The following is a 17686-nucleotide window of genomic DNA, read 5'->3' on the forward strand; positions in this document are numbered from 1 at the left end:
GTATTTTTGCCTGAGGATTGTGCAGATCTGAAGATTTCTGTAAATAAAATGCCTTCAACCTTTGCCCGAGTTCCAATTGCATTCAGGATTCTGTTTGTGATGTTGCAATGTGTGCTTGTACAAAACTGTTTGATGGCAAATATAACTGTGTGTGCCCACGCATGTATTTGTGCGTATCTGGGTGTGACAGGAGACAGAGAATGAGATTGTATAATGTTTATCGTCCCTCGCTCCTTCTTCTCTCCATTTCTTAATTCCTTCTGTCTGTTTCTTCAAATCATACAAACACAATCACATACACTTCTGCGAAACAACTGCAAATCCTGCATTTTAGAAGATTTTATTGTGATTAGCGAGTATACTGATGTTCACAAAATGCCTTTCCCTTTTCAACAAATCTCCCCTCCCCATTCACTCCAAACTTAAAGAAAATACAACATTTAGTCAAGCTCAGTCGAACTCACAGAATGAAACTGAACGCATTGCATTTTTTTCCGCAAGACCGTACACTCGTAGCATCGTCTGTCAACCGCTCGTGGCAAAGGCAGTGAAATGAACAATCCAGAAAAGCGCGGTAGCGGTTGCGCTGAGGAGGATAGCACGCTTTTCTATAGCTTTATTCTTTTTAACTCTCTGAACGTATTTTTAATCCAAACATATCATATCTAAATGTTTTTGGAATCAGGAACGGACAAGGAATAAGATGAAATTTTTTTTAAATCGGAAATTTAATTTTAATCATAATTTTTATATTTTTAATTTTCAGAGCTTGTTTTTAATCCGAATATAACATATTTATATGTTTTTTGAATCAGAAAATGATGAAGAATACGATAAACGTAATTTTGGATCGTTTTATAAAAAAGTAATTTTAATTACAATTTTCAGATTTTTAATGACCAAAGTCATTAATTAATTTTTAAGCCTTCAAGCTGAAATGCAATACCAAAGTCCGGCCTTCGTCGAAGATTGCTTGGCCAAACTTTCAATCAATTTGATTGAAAAATGAGGGTGTGACAGTGCCGCCTCAACTTTTACAAAATGCCGGATATGACGTCATCAAAGACATTTATTGAAAAAAATGAAAAAAAACATCTGGGGATATCATACCCAGGATGTCTCATGAAAAATTTCATAAAGATCGGTCCAGTAGTTTACTCTGAATCGCTCTACACACACACACAGACACACCACAACCCTCGTCTCGATTCCCCCCTCCATGTTAAAACATTTAGTCAAAACTTGATTAAATGTAATGATACACTCGCCTCTTCAACACTTTGTTTGTTTGTTTTTAACGCCCAGCCGACCACGAAGGGCCATATTAGGGCGGTCTCTTCAACACTGGGACATTAGAGAACATATTACAATTGATCATGCACCCCGCGCCCCCCTTCTCCCACCACCATCTGAATTCCAAAGCAAGAACACCCAAATATGCAACCCTGACAATCAACAAAATGTACTTCTTGCTGAACGGGGGGGGGGGGGAGGGGGACTACTTCACAAAATCTTTAGCACAACAAAATTCTGCTGAAAAAAAAAGTGACCAGGAAAGCTTTATCGAACCCATCCTCTCAACTTTTCATGCAGGAATAAATGTACATCAAAGAAAAGAACATCTTTAGACCATGAACATCCTTAGTCTTCCAATACAATCACATCCAAAACAATGTCTGTTTTTTATTCTACTCAAAATGTTCGCACACAACCTTTTCAGTTGAAAACATATTCAAACTAACACCTCTTTCAAAAACATGGGGTGTCAACTTTTCATCCCTTCCCTCCTCCATATCTATCCCCCTCCCCCCCCTTATTTACATCACTGTCATTCATATAGTAAGAAGTAACATCTGAAACCGAACATGAATGAAAACCTTCTCTCTGCCTTCTGGCATCTTTGTACATAGCTTGTGCCACATTTACACCTGCTTCCCAACGATAAATTCACAATGACAAGAACATTCTTCAAAATTTAAAACGTTTTCATTGAAAACGCTGCTGGCTTCAACCAAGTCCTTAAGCGTAGTACTGGAGGTTGGCCTTTTTCTCAATGACAAGAACCGTCATCAAAAGCTGAACGTTTTCACTGAAAACACTGCTGGGATCAAGCAAACCCTTAAGCGTAGTACTGGAGGTTGGTCTTTTTCTTAGCCTGCACCTCGATGATAGCGTCCATGTAGTCCTCGTGAGTCAGCTCTGTTCCCTCCCGACGCATGGCAATCATACCCTGAGAAACACAAAGGAAAATGATCATGACTGACCACACTGTAAATCATCACACTTCTTCTTCATTAATGGGCTGAAACTCCCACGGTTATTACGTGCATGACCATATTTTAGCAGGTCTGCACATAAATTGACCTAGGAGATCAGAATCGGAATTCTTCACCCTTAACCCACAAGGCACGGCCGGGATTCGAACCCACGACCTTCCCGCTTGGGAGGCCGCCATCCTAACCCACTTGGCCATTTCGCCCATTAAAAAATCCTGACACTTACAACTTTAAACAACAACAAAAAAGTAGTCAATGGAAAATGTACATGGGTGAAACCTAAAAAAAATAAATTGACTGCAAATTCTGAGGCAGGGGTCCTGGGGCCGCCCAGGCCCTGGCGGGGTACAGGGGCAGCGCCCCGTTGGGGGGTCCCGGGGGACTAAAAACAAATTTTGACGTTTTATAGGTGATTTTATGGCCTCTCCTGGGCCCTAAAAAAAAAAATAAAAGTGACACTTTAATGTCTGTCAAAAACCTAAGAGATGAGATCAGCCTTAAAAAAACATAAAATCTTGGATTTTTATTTTTAGTCCATTCACACTAGTAGTACTAGAGGTCCATTCCAACTTATTCTGCTTAAAAGAGTGTCAGAAAGGTAAAGATAGACTGTGCTGAAGCAAGCAGAGAAATGAGTAATAAGTAACAGCAGATCCTATCAAGTCGATAAGCCACAAAAACAATGCCCTTGTCCAAAAACAACAATTTCACCAAACAAGTCACACGATCATGCGCTTATAACACATAACGATACACGCTCAAAGACAAACAACAGAAAATGACAAAACTGATAACACATGAAAAACAGCAACCATATATCATATACAACATGAACACCTGAAGTTAATGTCGTGTTTATTTGATGACTGACCTGAAAACTACACCAAAGATACGCAATGAAGTTGAACCAAAGATCCAAAGATACGGAGCACGGCCCAATGAAAGAAAGAATGAAATGGTCGACGTAAACTTAGACTTTATCACGAAGTCGGTTTAGCTTTTTTGTGGTGTTTGCTTCCTGCGCGTGCATATTCTTCCCGATAATACCATAATCTCTCACTTTGGAGCAGATGGCACACAAATGTCACGGTGTATCAAGATTCTGAAGCCGAGTTTCGCGAACATCGCTGCAAGTAAAGTGATTTCAAAACATTTTTTGGGGGTCAAAAGTTTGGACTGACGGAATTTCCGCCAAAACATTTTTACAAGTGACGGAAATCTGTCAATTGACGGGCTAGTTTCACCCATGAATGTATAATGCTTCTTTTAACTGAATGACTGTCATTTTAATCTAAGCTTCTGTTAACTGAATGACTGTCGTTTAAATCTAAACAGGGTGAGCAGACAAAAAACTCAAATCTTCGCCTAGGGAGAGAACTGACACTGACAGAAGGTGGAAAAGACAAGGAAAAACACTCCGACTATGTGGAATAAAATCACCCAGTAGTGACAGTACAAAAAAGTAAAGACACCCCAAAATCAGGTCTGTTACTGGATACAGACATTAATCTAAAGAAAAAGAAACAGAAGAAATAATAGACTTGTTAAACAGTAATTGCTCTATCAACCCACTCATTGTATGGGTTTTGATTGGATTTTTGTCATATGCTTCATGTCCTTGATTTTAAGCGCATTTCATGACAAAATGTAAACAATTTGCCTTGAGAAAACATTTTGAAGAAAACAAAGACTTACAGCTTCCACGCAGACAGCCTTCAGCTGAGCACCGTTGAAGTCATCAGTGCACCTTGCCAGTTCTTCATAGTTCACATCCTTGCTGCAAACACCAAATGCAAACTTCTTAAAACCATGCTCAACAAACAAAACACAAGAATGGTAAAGTACTGGAAAGTTTCAATTTACATACAAAAATACATTCATGAGTACATCCACCCAATGGTCTTTATAGTGGACAGACAGACAAATAAATGAGGTGAAAACTTCTCTCAGAAAGCATTGATTCTGTTCAGTTTCTGGCAAGATCGTCCGTACCTTACCATTCTGGGTTTTTTATTCTTGATTTTTGGAATGTTAGCTGTCTTTCTGTATTTGGATTCAAGCTCAGGAAATCAGAAAAAAACAAAGAATATTGCTTCTTTTTGACATTGCCGAAAATTAGGACCATTTTTACTCACACAAATGGCAAATGCACAAAGTTACAAGGGTTCTGGAACAAAAGTTATCATCTGGAGTGTCACAGCTGTTGCATTGTTTAATCTTGACAAGTAGCTATACACAAAAAAAAGCAGCCTTTTAACAAAAGTGAATGTAATCTGTGGCTCTGTTCTGTCACTCACAAGAACTAAGATAGATGACATGGGAAAATCTTGTAGAAAGCAACAGTTAACAAAAATTCCTTGCTCAAAATTAAAGAAATCTTGTTAGCAATAGCATCACTTTAAACTGCACAGGACTTCTTCTTCTTCTTCTTCTGCGTTCGTGGGCTGAAACTCCCACGTACACTCGTGTTTTTGCACGAGTGGAATTTTACGTGTATGACCCTTTTTACCCCGCCAATAAGGCAGCCCTACGCCGCTTTCGGAGGAAGCATGCTGGGTATTTTCGTGTTTCTATAACCCACCGAACTCTGACATGGATTACAGGATCTTTTCCGTGCGCACTTGGGTCTTGTGGTTGCATGTACACTTGAAGGGGGATAAGCCACTAAGCAGGTCTGCACATAAGTTGACATGGGAGATCGGAAAAATCTCCGACCCGACTATCTCAGGTGTTTTTTTAGGTAGTAAACGGGGGGTTTCACTGTTTAGGAAAAAGGCAGCTTCCGACACTTACCTGACGTTCATTTTACGAGAGTGGATCTGCATGATGCGAGCACGGGCCTCCTCATTGGGATGCGGGAATTCAATCTTACGATCCAGACGTCCCGAGCGCAGCAACGCAGGATCCAGAATATCCACACGGTTTGTGGCAGCAATCACCTGCACGCACATGCATACACACATTCACCACTTGTTGACCACCCTGACATTTCATGCTAAAAGCAACTACCGTAAAAGTCGACCTATAAGACGCACCTGGGTATAAGCCGCACCCCCCGATTTTTAAAAAAAATTCAGAAAAATCCATACACAAGCCGCTCCGGCATACAAGCCGCGCCTAGAAGCAAAGTTCAAGTCAAGAAACATCGAAAGTCAACGAAAAAAAAACACACACACACAAAAACGAACCGGCTAACTTGTCAGTTTTGCACTTTACTTTCAGCATCAGATGTTCATGTTGAGTGATTCACAGAACTCTGGACTATCAAACTGTCCTCTCGTCCTGCACACAGCACCTGTAGTTAGTTCTGTAAATCACTCAACATCTGATGCTGAAAATCCGCTGAAGTCGGACTCCTCAGTGTCGGAGATGAACAAGTTCAGAATGGCTTCTGGCACAGAGTCACCGGAAGTGTCACTCTCGGCCCCACTGTCAGTGGCTGTCGTGTTGTCTGTCGCGTCGTCTGCTCCAGTGATGATCTCAGCCTTTCTGAAGCCGTTGATGATCGTTGACTTTTTGACAGCATCCCAAGCTTTCAGGACCCACTGGCACACATCTGCAAAGGTTGCTCTACGCATGCGGCCAGTCTTTGTGAATGATTTCTCGCCATCCACCATCCACCTCTCCCACTCATCCCTCATCACCACTTTGAAGGGCCGGTTCACACTGATATCGAGGGGTTGCAGGTACTTTGTTGTGCCACCCGGGATGATAGCGATGATGGAGTTGGTGGCAGTGACTGACTTTTTGACCTTCTCAGTGATGTGTGCACGCATGCTGTCCTTGACTAACAGAGCTTTAGTGCGACGGAAGAAACCCCCTGGCCTTTTCCCATAGCATTCTGTCAGCCAGGTGTCCATCATCTTCTCATCCATCCACCCCTTCTTGTTAACCTGCACGACGATCCCCCTCGGAAACTTTTCTTTCGGCATTGTGATTCGCTTGAAAATCACCATCGGCGGAAGCTTTTCACCCGAAGCCGTGCACGACAAAACACAGGTGAAGTGTGTTTTTTCATGTCCCGTTGTTTTCAGTGCCACAGAAGACTCGCCCTTTTTGTTTACTGTGCGTGTCAATGGAAGGTCAAAGGTCAACGGAACCTCATCCATATTTATGATGTTCTGTGGGCCAATCAGATTCTCAGCTACCTGCTCTTGTGCGTAGTTTCGAAATGACATCATTTTCTCCTGGAAGTCTGGCGGCAGCTGTTGGCACAAAGTTGTACGTGCACGCAGTGACAGACCTTTGCGCCTCAAAAATCGGCAACACCAAGATTGACCGCCTTTGAAGTCGTCTATCTTCAGACGTGTTGCAATGGTGCGTGCTTTCAGACGAAGCTGAACAGTTGAAACACCGCGACCATCCGCACGTTGTGTGTTGACCCAGTCCTCCATTTCGTTTTCTAATTGTGGCCAGCGTGCCTTGCAACCACGGAATGCTTTTGTGGATTTCTTGCATTTCACAAGTTCGCCTCTTGCTTTCGCCAACGCCTAATCATGCTTTCATTGACGCCGATTTGTTGAGCAGCAGCGCGATTGCCTTTTTCAACAGCCAAGTCTATGGCTGCAAGTTTGTAGGCTGCATCATAGGCCTGCCTCCGTGTTTTCGGCATCGTGGTCAGTTGTACGTTGCTTTGTTTTAGGAGATGTGCGTGTTGCTGTTCTCTGTAGTAGCAATGCGAAGTGATCGATCAAAACCGGTGTATGCCAACCCATTACTGTGTGAGTTATTGTCATGCTTCAAACTTCCGAAAAGAAGGTGAGTGAGTGAATTGAGGTAAACACAGCTGATTCAAGGCCATTACACAGCGGCGATCCAACTTCCGGAAACTAGGTCACTGAGCGAAGTCGGATACACGCCACTGATTCAGAAAAAGTCATTCATAAGCCGCACCGCCTTATAAGCCGCAGGGGTCCATTTAGGAAAAAAAAGTCGCGGCTTATAGGTCGACTTTTACGGTAATCAGTCTCCGTCTGCTGAAAATGGAATACAGTAGCCCGTACGACACTAATTATATACAATTATCTCATCCTGTGAAAGGTTGTCACTGGACAATCACTAAAAGTATCTGTAGATTCAAGGGAGCAAACCCAGTCAACATGAAGGGGCATTATGTACAGGAGTTGTTTACCTTGATCATGGCGTTGGGCTGGAAGCCATCCATCTGGTTGAGGAGCTCCAACATGGTACGCTGCACCTCGCGGTCACCTGCCTTCTCACTGTCAAAACGCTTGGTTCCTGCAATCCCACAAACCTCGGGTATAAGCAAGGCAACTCTGATACAATGGATTCTCCCTTTTAAGACCTCCAAAAACCTGAGAAAATCAGATCCTAAAAGTAAACGGGAGGGAGTCTTCAAATGGGAGTACATTTACAGAGCTTATAAACAGCTTATCTCTCTCACACACACCTACAAACAAACATGCACACAGTTACATATACACTATAGCAGAAGCCAATGAAAAAGTTACATTGCAACAATAGAAGTCTTTTTCATCAACCCCACAGATGTCGACACAGACACACACAATTTCTTTACAACCTCTGACATATAATATCTGCAACACGAAATGAATTCAACAACATAATCACACACACACACACACACAACCGGGGGCCCAGGTAGCTTAGTTGGTAGTGCACTGGACTTTCAATCTTACTCTTAGGGTCATGGGTTTAAATCGAGACCGGGACGGACATGGGTCAACTTCAAGTGCAGACTCAGAGATGGTATGGTATGCATGTCCCACATCGTGTCACCTGCCATAAGTGCAGACTCAGAGATGGTATGGTATGCATGTCCCACATCGTGTCACCTGCCATAAGTGCACGTGACTGATTACACCAAACCACGCACACACCTGGGTAGCATGACTCTTGTTGCTGCTAGCTTTCCTGAGGGAGGAAGCGACCCAAATTTCCCAGCAAAAAATATAAAATATTACAATAAAATAAAATAAACAATAAACCATGACTGACCAATAGCATCCAACTCGTCAATGAAGACAATGGCGGGGGCCTTCTCCTTGGCCAGAGCGAAAGCGTCGCGTACCAGCTTGGCTCCATCACCGATGAACATCTGCACAAGTTGGGGTCCAGCCAGCTTGAGGAAGGTGGACTTGGTCTGGGCAGCGCAGGCACGCGCCAGCAGGGTTTTACCGGTGCCAGGGGCTCCATACAGCAGCACACCTGGACACCAAAATTATTAATTTTAGGAATCCAAAAACACACAGACTGCGTTGGACTCTGGCCTTGTTCGAGATCGGACTAAAAACATTATCCAATAAATTTTATTTCTCTCATATTAATTGTTTATTAGTCTGTCCACTATAAAGCCCATTGGGTACATGTTCTTGTGAACGTTTTGTTTTGTCAAAAATTAAACGTTCCAATAACTAACCATTCTTGTTTTTGGCTCACGTAAGTGTAGCCTATGCGATGCTAACTTTTGTCTGTCTGTGCGTGCGTGCGTGCATGCGTATGTATGTCTGTGGTAGAAACTTAACATTTGAAGACGTCACAACATTTGAAGACGTCACATTATGACGTAAGAGGGTTAGACGTCACGCGAAGGAATTACTGAAAGTCTCGGTCATTGTTATTTTGAGCGGGCCGAGACTAGTTTTTTCTTCGAAATCGGCCATTCAGATCTAGATCTAGTGTCTCGCTTTCTTGCACAGTGTCACCTATGCCGCTTACTGTGTGTGTGTGTGTGTGTGCGTGTGTGTGTGTGACGAAGTGATTGAGTTTGTGTTTCTGTTTGTCGATTTCTTACGTGAGCCTTGAAGGCTTCGCCTCTTGTTTTATTTTAAATTGTAAGTGCATCACTCAGAATGACAGGTAAGCTTTGAAAATGTCCTCAGCTTTAAAAAGTTAAGAGTGAGTGTATCCATGATATTTGGTTGTATGTGTGAGTGCAGTACAAAAGAACAACAAATTTTAAAGTAAATAAACTCTCTCACATTCTTTTTCTCTGTGTGTTCTGATTCTGTATGTCCTTTTAACAAGCATACATGAAACACATTCTTGAGCAGTTTCTGTAATTTCAGAATTTTTTTTGTCTTGTACAGTGAAAACTGTCAAATACGGTCACTGGACTTAGCGGACACTCGCAGAATACGGACAGTCAGTCTCGGCACGGACTGCTTTACACTGTAAAACACCTGTACGTTACGGCCACCTCCGCATTACGGACGCGGACACGTATTTTGGGTCCATAATAAGTCATATACCGTACTTTCCGGGTGACAAGGCGCTTCGTTATCTAAGACAAATAAATTGTAATCCAGTCACCCATTGGACGCAGGGGGCCGATAGGGCGCACCAAAATAACCCAGTTTTTGCCATGAGAGGTGGTTCCCCTGTCATATCTGAGAGAGGCAACACTTCCTGCACGGGGGTCAGTGACCGACTTTAACTGAGTGAAAATATGTCGCGTTTACTTGCACCTGTCTAATAAGGACACCTGCAGAATAAGGACACTTTTGTCTGGTCCCAAGGGTGTCCTTATTTGACATGTTTTACTGTATATCTTTAAAAAAAAATTAAAAAAAAACTCCTCACAGCTTTATTAAGTCATCATGAAGTTCTGGAACTTTTTCAAGTTCATATTTCTAATCTGAAGCCAGTGAAGGAGCTGTTACATAAACAGCACACCCAAGAGGCCTAATACTACCTACATGTACATGTATAAGCACAGACTGAAGCAAGACAAACCACTCTTTACTAATAAACAGCCACTCACCTTTGGGTGGCTGGATTCCCAGGGTTTCAAACCTCTCCTTGTGGGTCATTGGCAGAACAACGGCCTCAATCAACTGAAATATAGCAAACATAAAGTAGTCAGTCAACAAGAAACCAAACAAAGACATGAGCAAAACAAATATGAAAAATCTCATGAGCTGAATAACTACAGCGGAACCCCCCCCCCCCCCCCTTTTAAGACAAACAATTAAAGACCTGCCCCATATAAGATGTTAACCTTTTCAGATTTTCTGTTCATAACCTCTGTGACAGATGTAACCTCATTTTAAGACTCCCTCCTTTTTAAGACCCGAATTTCTCAAATTGTTAAAGGTCATTAAAGGTGGGTTCACCTTTACTAATTACAGACAAATTAGAAATGAAGTGTCACCTCTTGGATCTGTTTGTCCAGACCTCCAATGTCGCTGTACTGTTCTGTGGGACGCTCATCCACTTCCATGGCCTTCACACGCGAGTCATACCTGCACACACGGCAGCAGTGCATGTTATACTGACACTTCACAATGATACGTTTATGGTGTCAGAGAAGATCGTATGAATAACACATTACACCTGTATCAATATCACTGTGTCACACTTCATAAAGACATAGGACATACAGACTGAAAACAAATGTTTGTTTTTTCATTCACTGATTCAGGCTACAAAAAAATAAACACAAAAATATAGCCATTCAGAAGTTCTGCATACATGTTTCTGTATTTCAGTATTTTGCATGGACAGACACAAGCACATGTTTACAAACAGTGTGAGACTTACTCTGCAGGCAGTGTTTCCAGAATCAAATAGGAGTCTTTGTTTACACCCTGGAAGCAAAAGAGAAAAAAATCAGCACAAATTACAATTCACGTCTTTTTCAAATTTATATTACTGTACACTTAAAGATTACTATTCAAAATTCATCAAAGTTTAACGAATTTGCAAACAACTGATCACACATAACTTACACTGATCTTTCTGAAATTCATGTTTGTTTGTTTGCTTAACGCCCAGCCGACCACGAAGGGCCATATCAGGGCGGTGCTGCTTTGACATATAACGTGCGCCACACACAAGACAGAAGTCGCAGCACAGGCTTCATGTCTCACACAGTCACATTATTCTGACACCGGACCAACCAGTCCTAGCACTAACCCCATAATGCCAGACGCCCGGCAGACCAGCCACTAGATTGCCAATTTTAAAGTCTTAGGTATGACCCGGCCGGGGTTCGAACCCACGACCTCCCGATCACGGGGCGGACGCCTTACCACTAGGCCAACTGTGCCGGTGAAATTCATGTTAGAAGGCATTATTTTTCTTTCAAAAGCAATGAGTTGTGCAATGTAAACCAGAACATATTTATACAGGCTTTTAGTTGTATATGTATGTGTGCTGCAAAAACCCATCCTTCTTTAACATAAAGAATAAATCAACAGCCTTCACAGCTCATGCAGAGTGTAAGAAATTGTAAAAAAAAAAGTTATTAAAACTGTTATTGATATTTCATCACAGTCATATGCCACTTGCATTCACGATGACCAAACTATCTGCTTCTTCAAACAGACGAAGCACATGCAGACAGCTTCTAATTCATATGACTGAATACTTAAATGGTCCTAAAAAGATAAATTGTTAAAAAAAAAAGTTATTAAAACTGTTACTGATATTTCATCAGTCATATGCCACTTGCATTCACGATGACCAAACCATCTGATTCTTCAAGCATAAGAAGCACATGCAGACAGCTTCTAATTCATATGACTGAATACTTGAATGGTCCTAAAAAGATAGTGAGAAGGAACGCATCAGTTTGATGAAAAAAAGTAAGAAAAAACGTACCACAAGATCTCCAGGCTTCAGTTGCTCTGCATCAACAAGACCAATGACCGGCAGGAAGTAAGTCTGAAATAGGCAGAAAGGATGACAGGTTAATTGACTAACAAAACATTTGCAATGCACACCATAGTAACTGCGAGAGATAACAGCCTCAACACGTAGGTATTAAAGTCAACAGGGAAATCCACAAGCAGGTTACAGAGCATATATCACAGTGAATCATTTAATGGTTCTCACAATAGTGCAATATCTGCTACAAAGTACATTTACAAATAAAACAAGCCTCACAAAACAACAGCTTATGTTTACTGGAAAGAAAGTGTCAGTAAATGTGGCAATTTGTACAAACACGCCCTTGCTTCTGAAGCTTATTTGTTTGTTTGTTCTTGCACTGTAATTCACAGTCGCAAGTGAATTTTCTTTATCTCATATATCTGCAATCATTGAACAGCATTCACAAAGCAACAAGCTCAAGTAAGCTAGCATTTACCTGTCTGGTGGAAGTCTTGATGACAGCACATTTGCCTTTACGCTGGGAGTCAAGGTCAACATTGGCACCATCCTCCTCTCCCCCATCCTGCGGCTCCATATCCAGCAACTGAAAACATGATCACCAATGTTAATCTTCATTTTTATCGGTAATTATATGTATAAATAGCATAATATTATATTAATTACACATAATTTTTAATTATACATAAAAAGCTGCTGTTCTCATAATCATCATGAGTAGCAACTGAAATCTGTATTATCATTAACCTTACCATCTTTAGCATTGATTCAGAATTTGGAAACAAAAAGCTGCTGTTCTCAGAATCATCATGAGTAGCAACTGAAATCTGTATCATCATTAACCTTACCATCTTTAGCATTGATTCAGAATTTGGAAACAAAAAGCTGCTGTTCTCATAATAAGTCTAACTAAGTAGCATGTAGCTCAAGGAATTATTTTTAAACAGTTATCTTGTTGTCCATTTGCCTCTTGTTCTTTTTGCTTGTTTGTTGACTTGAAGGAACATGTCATGAGTAATGTGAGATCATTGACAAGATATACATTTTTGTGGTTACTAGTTTACTTGTTCTATGTTTTGTTGATAACAGATAAAATACAAAATGCATGAATTCAACCAAAGCACTTTCGGAACATGCAAAATGAACTGTCCCTGAATACTACAAGATTTTCACCTTTTAACATAATTGACAGATTCCCGGCCATAAACAAAGTAGTATGCAAAGTGTTCATCAACCTGCTTAGTCTACCAGTACCAAGCTGGTGCAGAGGTTATTTGGTGCATGTATTGCTATCAGCATACACGCCAAGTCTGTGACTGTGAAAACATCCATAAAAGGTGGGCTAGCAAAAAGAAACTTTCGCAAGAAAATGGACTCTCAACGACTCGAACGAGAAACTCTGATCCCAAAATGACACTCTCCTTAGGCCAAAAAAAGAGAGGTCTGTTTACGGTAACATAGGCCAAAAAAATAGGGTCGGTAGGTCGGGATTTTTAAAAAAAAATTTTTCTCCAAAAACCATATTTTTACGTTATTTTTTTAATTTTTTTCCCCCAAATGCCAAAAAAAAGTCTAGGGTCGCGCGAAAAAAATAGGGTCGGTCGGGTTACCGTAAACAGACTATTTTTTTTTTGGCCTTACCTCAATAACATTTGAAACGAGGTAGGGAAGTGTCTTGTTGACTTTTATCTTCTCTGTGTTTTCCTTGATCTTCTCCTTCTGGGCTTGGAGTTCATGCGAAATGCGCATTATTTCTGATTTCATGATCTGAAACAAAGAAAAGACTTTCGTCATAAAGTTTTGCATAAAAGAAAGAAACAAATATTCAAAGGAAAAAGGCATCAATCAACATCTTACATTACAATTTACACACACTCGCCTAAACAATAGCTTATACTATAGTCATAAGTAGACAGTGATGAGCATCACCAGATGCAAGGCAAAGGCAACACGCACTCTGAGTGTATACAGGATCGATAGGTCTGTATACACTCAGACAATGAAAACCTCTGTAACAACTCAAAGCCAATGAAATGCGCCCTTACAAGTTGTTAGGAAGTAGCCAATAAAAATCAATCTGATGCATTGACTTCCGCCATCTCTCTTTCTGAGTGCAATAATGTTACTTCACACAGTATACAACCACTTCTAGGTGTACCGAGCTGCAACAATAAACTGCTGTGTAGCATCAGTTTTTGTGTGTGTTTGTCCCTAGCGTAATCTTCGCAAAATGGCGTCGAATGACACTCTAAATTGATGCGGTTCTCTGATTTTTATGTACACTCCGAGAATATACAGCAAAGGTCGTGCAGCACAGGGATGTTGCTAGACATTTTCATGTTGGGACATTTGGCCGAAACTGTCAGAAAGCTTTAGGACATTTTGGAAAATGTTAGGCTATTTGTTTGTTTGTTTGTTTGTTTATTTGTTGCTTAACGTCCAGCCGACTACGCAGAGCCATATCAGGACGAGGAAGGGGGGGATGAAGGGGGCCACTTGTCAAGCGATTCCTGTTTACAAATGCACTAACCCATTACTTGTGTCCCAGCAGGCTTTAGTAAAACTAAATTAATACCTACTGGAAGATTACCAGTTTCCAGTATGTTAAAATAGGCTTAACCTATCTACTGCTGGACTTACATCAGAACACTAACAGATTAAACTATACATGAATCGCGAGACAAGCGGCAAGAGAAGAGATTTTTGGAAAAAATACATGTGAATGAGCAAGAAGGCAGAAAAAAGAAAAGAATTCATGAAGAAAAAGAGAGCATGACAGGAAAGAGGAACCAAAAATCTACCTAACAGCAAACTAGAAAGCTCCTGCGGTTCCAAAAACAGGAGGGGCCTTTAATTTCATAACCGCAGTGCCCCACTGCGGGAGTTAGGCTATTATTTTGGCTCATCAAAAGTCACCACAACATTGTAGCACAAGAGGGGAACACCAATACAATCATTGTCTTAGGAATACAGAACATAATTATGTTGCATACTGCAACTGAAACAATCAGCTTTTTTTAACTAAAACAGACACCAATTCTCTGAAACATTTTCAAAGCTTTAACTTTAATGTTGTGAAAGTAAAACAATAAAACTCTTCGAATCGTGTGGAAATCTTGACAAGCCTTAGGAAACATGACTGGTAAAACACCAATAAGACATAGATAAACACACTCTGAGTCACATAACACTGTGACTGATTCTATCAAAGTTGACCAGAACAAAAATGAGAATGGCAGAACACCAGTAAAACGAAAACAGACTGTCACTGATGTGTGTCCAAAATGTGAGTGTCCTGGAGTGAGAGTGGTGTACCATGACTAGGAAAAATGTGATTGAATAACACTAGTAAACCGAAAACATGCTCAGCTGTCAGTCACACCATCACTGCATTGTTTCATTTTCCACAAAGATGTCATAACATGACCCCTCCCCCCCCTTTTGGTTAGTTTACTGTCCTGTTAACCAGTACTTTTGATCAGGCCTACCTTGGCGAAGGGTAGCAAACCTTGGTCACTGATCAATTTAGTTTTTTTTTCTTTTTTGGTAACCAAATCGAAAGCACTGACTGACTGATAAACTATCGCGAACTCTGGGAGTGTGGTTTCTCTTGTCCGAGGGAAACCACTCCGACAGCTATAATTTTTGTAAATGGCTTCTGTTCAAAACATTGATGTTTTGTTTTTGGTATTCGCGAAGAAAATAAACGCCAGTCAGTTGACTAAGTACATCGGCAGCAGTTTTAGCAATCAAAGCCTGACCAATAAAAAAAAAAACGGACAAACCTTGGCCAATTCAGACGAATAGTCGGAATACTCTTCGGACATTTGGCCAATAACTGAATCAGTGAATAAGAACAATGTGTGATTTGGCACATTTTGCCTCAGTCTTTATCAAGAGCCTGTCTAACCCACTTTGAAGCTGTTGGAGACTGCAGTAGTGTTCCTTACATCAAGGCGAGTGCACAATGGTGCATTTCTACCCCCCCCCCCCCCCCCTAATGTTCACTTTAATATCAATCAATCAATAGATATTCAGTCACAGTTTAACTAACTCATTCACCCTCATCACTCACTCATCCATCCATCACAACAACACTGTTTGATGCACACACTGCCTGCCTTCCGCACTGGGAAGCCGCTTAGCTTCGCAACAACAACAACAACACTGAAAACTCGCCGGGAAATACCCCCACGTACCACACGTGTGCTTGTTTCTTCCGACTAATATCAATTTTGGAAAAAAAGGACAAAACTGGATGAAAAATTCTACGGCCCCAGCAATCTCATTACTCTGAAAGGGGAACCGGAAGTGGCTGGTCCCCAGGCGGTTGGTTGAAAGTGACGGTCGGCAACGGTCGGACGGTCGGCGACAAAAAACCAGTGTATAACTATAACACTGACAAAAAAAAAATCCAAAGCATGTTGGGTACACATAACTCCTTCGTCGAAGAAGCAACGAGTCACCGGCGATCATCCTCGGCCCCATTTCACAGAATGACCATAAAATTAAACTAGATACTTAGGCTTACATCTGGCCAAGCCCTATTTAGCCTTAGATAATTAAGATTAGTTGACCTAAAATGACAGGAATGTTTTTTCCCATACCGGTAGCTTATTGTTAAGATCTGTACGATTGATGAATTAACAAACGTTGAACTTAGATTTTGTTTAGCGAATAAAGATTTTGCGTGTTACATTGAATCCCACAGTATGTGTTTGTAAACACTCTCTCTCTCTCTCCCTCTCTCTCTCTCTCTGTTGTTTTCCCCATTTGACCCCCTCTCCTAAGCCCCCTGAATCTCTCTCTTTCTTCTCCCTCACCTGACACCTTCTCCTAAGCCTCTCTCTCTCTCCCTCTCTCTTCTCGGTGTTGTTTTCCCCATTTGACCCCCTCTCCTAAGTTTGTAGTTGCCGACCGTCGCCGACCGTCACTTTCAACCAACCCGTCCCCAGGTTTCGAAGTTGACCGATATTCCCACTAAAGTGACCTAGATCCTGAGACAGCCATCCAGTAGAATGTAGGTCCGTGGTCTTACTCTTAGTCTTACTCTTACCTTGATTTCATTGTCAAGTAAACGTGTTCTGCTGACGATTTCATCGTTCGACATACGAAGAACCTCCTCACCCAAAGATTCCTGAAAAAAAAAGAACAAAATGACGTACTGAATATTTGGACGTGAAAGATATTTTCTCGTGTTTAGTCCATGTGAATAAATAGAGAGCACCTAACAATGAGATTCAGATAAGATTAGGAATAGGATAGAGAGAAAATGCAGAAATTACGTCAAATTCAAAAGAAGAAAACAAACAACGGAAAACGTAATACCGCGCTCGAAATGGGTGGAAGGACACACCAAATGTTATTATTTTGCCTCATATGCATAACAATACAACACATTCCCTACTTACCTCTCCATCTTCCCAAATAGCTCTGTCTTCCAGGGTCGACATTTTGAAGCCGTCGTGATTCAGCAAGGCAAGCGGAAGTCGGTGTGTGTAAGTGTGAAAATCTGGAACGGCACAAGATGAATACCATGTTCTGCTGCACAAATAACAGTACTAATATACGTATTTAAATAACAGTTTTATAACATATTTTTAGATTTGACATACAGCCTATACATGGAATAAAGACGCTGGCATTTTTTTTGGTTTGAGTTCTAAATTTTGATTGTATTGTGTGAACCTCAAACTGATGACGATTTACGCATGTCCTTGACTGCAGACGAACTAAACACGCTGGTAGATGTGAGTTTCTCTTGACAAAACCGCAAAGCAGTAAATTGTGCCTTGGTTCGAGCAACACATGCCAGT

General features: G+C 41.2%; 1 protein-coding gene across 1 annotated transcript; it reads right to left on the reverse strand.

Annotated features, from left to right (window-relative positions):
* Window positions 1–324: 324 nt before the first annotated feature.
* On the reverse strand, window positions 325–17383 carry LOC138976591 (26S proteasome regulatory subunit 6A-B). Its single transcript, XM_070349445.1, has 13 exons — window positions 17282–17383; window positions 16927–17007; window positions 13512–13637; window positions 12349–12456; window positions 11862–11924; window positions 10800–10846; window positions 10411–10501; window positions 10021–10093; window positions 8256–8465; window positions 7408–7514; window positions 5070–5215; window positions 3972–4053; window positions 325–2230 (listed from the first exon to the last, which is right to left on the reverse strand). Exons 1-13 carry the CDS (start codon window positions 17321–17323, stop codon window positions 2120–2122), a joined length of 1287 nt encoding a protein of 428 aa, XP_070205546.1. The 5' UTR covers window positions 17324–17383; the 3' UTR covers window positions 325–2119.
* Window positions 17384–17686: the final 303 nt, after the last annotated feature.

This window comes from Littorina saxatilis, linkage group LG1, assembly GCF_037325665.1.
Source record: "Littorina saxatilis isolate snail1 linkage group LG1, US_GU_Lsax_2.0, whole genome shotgun sequence".
NCBI classification, from domain to species: domain Eukaryota; kingdom Metazoa; phylum Mollusca; class Gastropoda; order Littorinimorpha; family Littorinidae; genus Littorina; species Littorina saxatilis.

What these genes read in the sequence shown, in the direction of transcription:
- LOC138976591 (XM_070349445.1), bottom strand. Translation starts at nt 17,323, where the DNA reads ATGTCGACCCTGGAAGACAGAGCTATTTGGGAAGATGGAGAG. An exon ending in TACTTGACAATGAAATCAAG is followed by an intron (nt 13,638 to 16,926) that starts GTAAGAGTAAGA and finishes TCTTTGTTTCAG; the next exon opens with ATCATGAAATCAGAAATAAT. An exon ending in TCAAGACTTCCACCAGACAG is followed by an intron (nt 11,925 to 12,348) that starts GTAAATGCTAGC and finishes TGCCTATTTCAG; the next exon opens with ACTTACTTCCTGCCGGTCAT.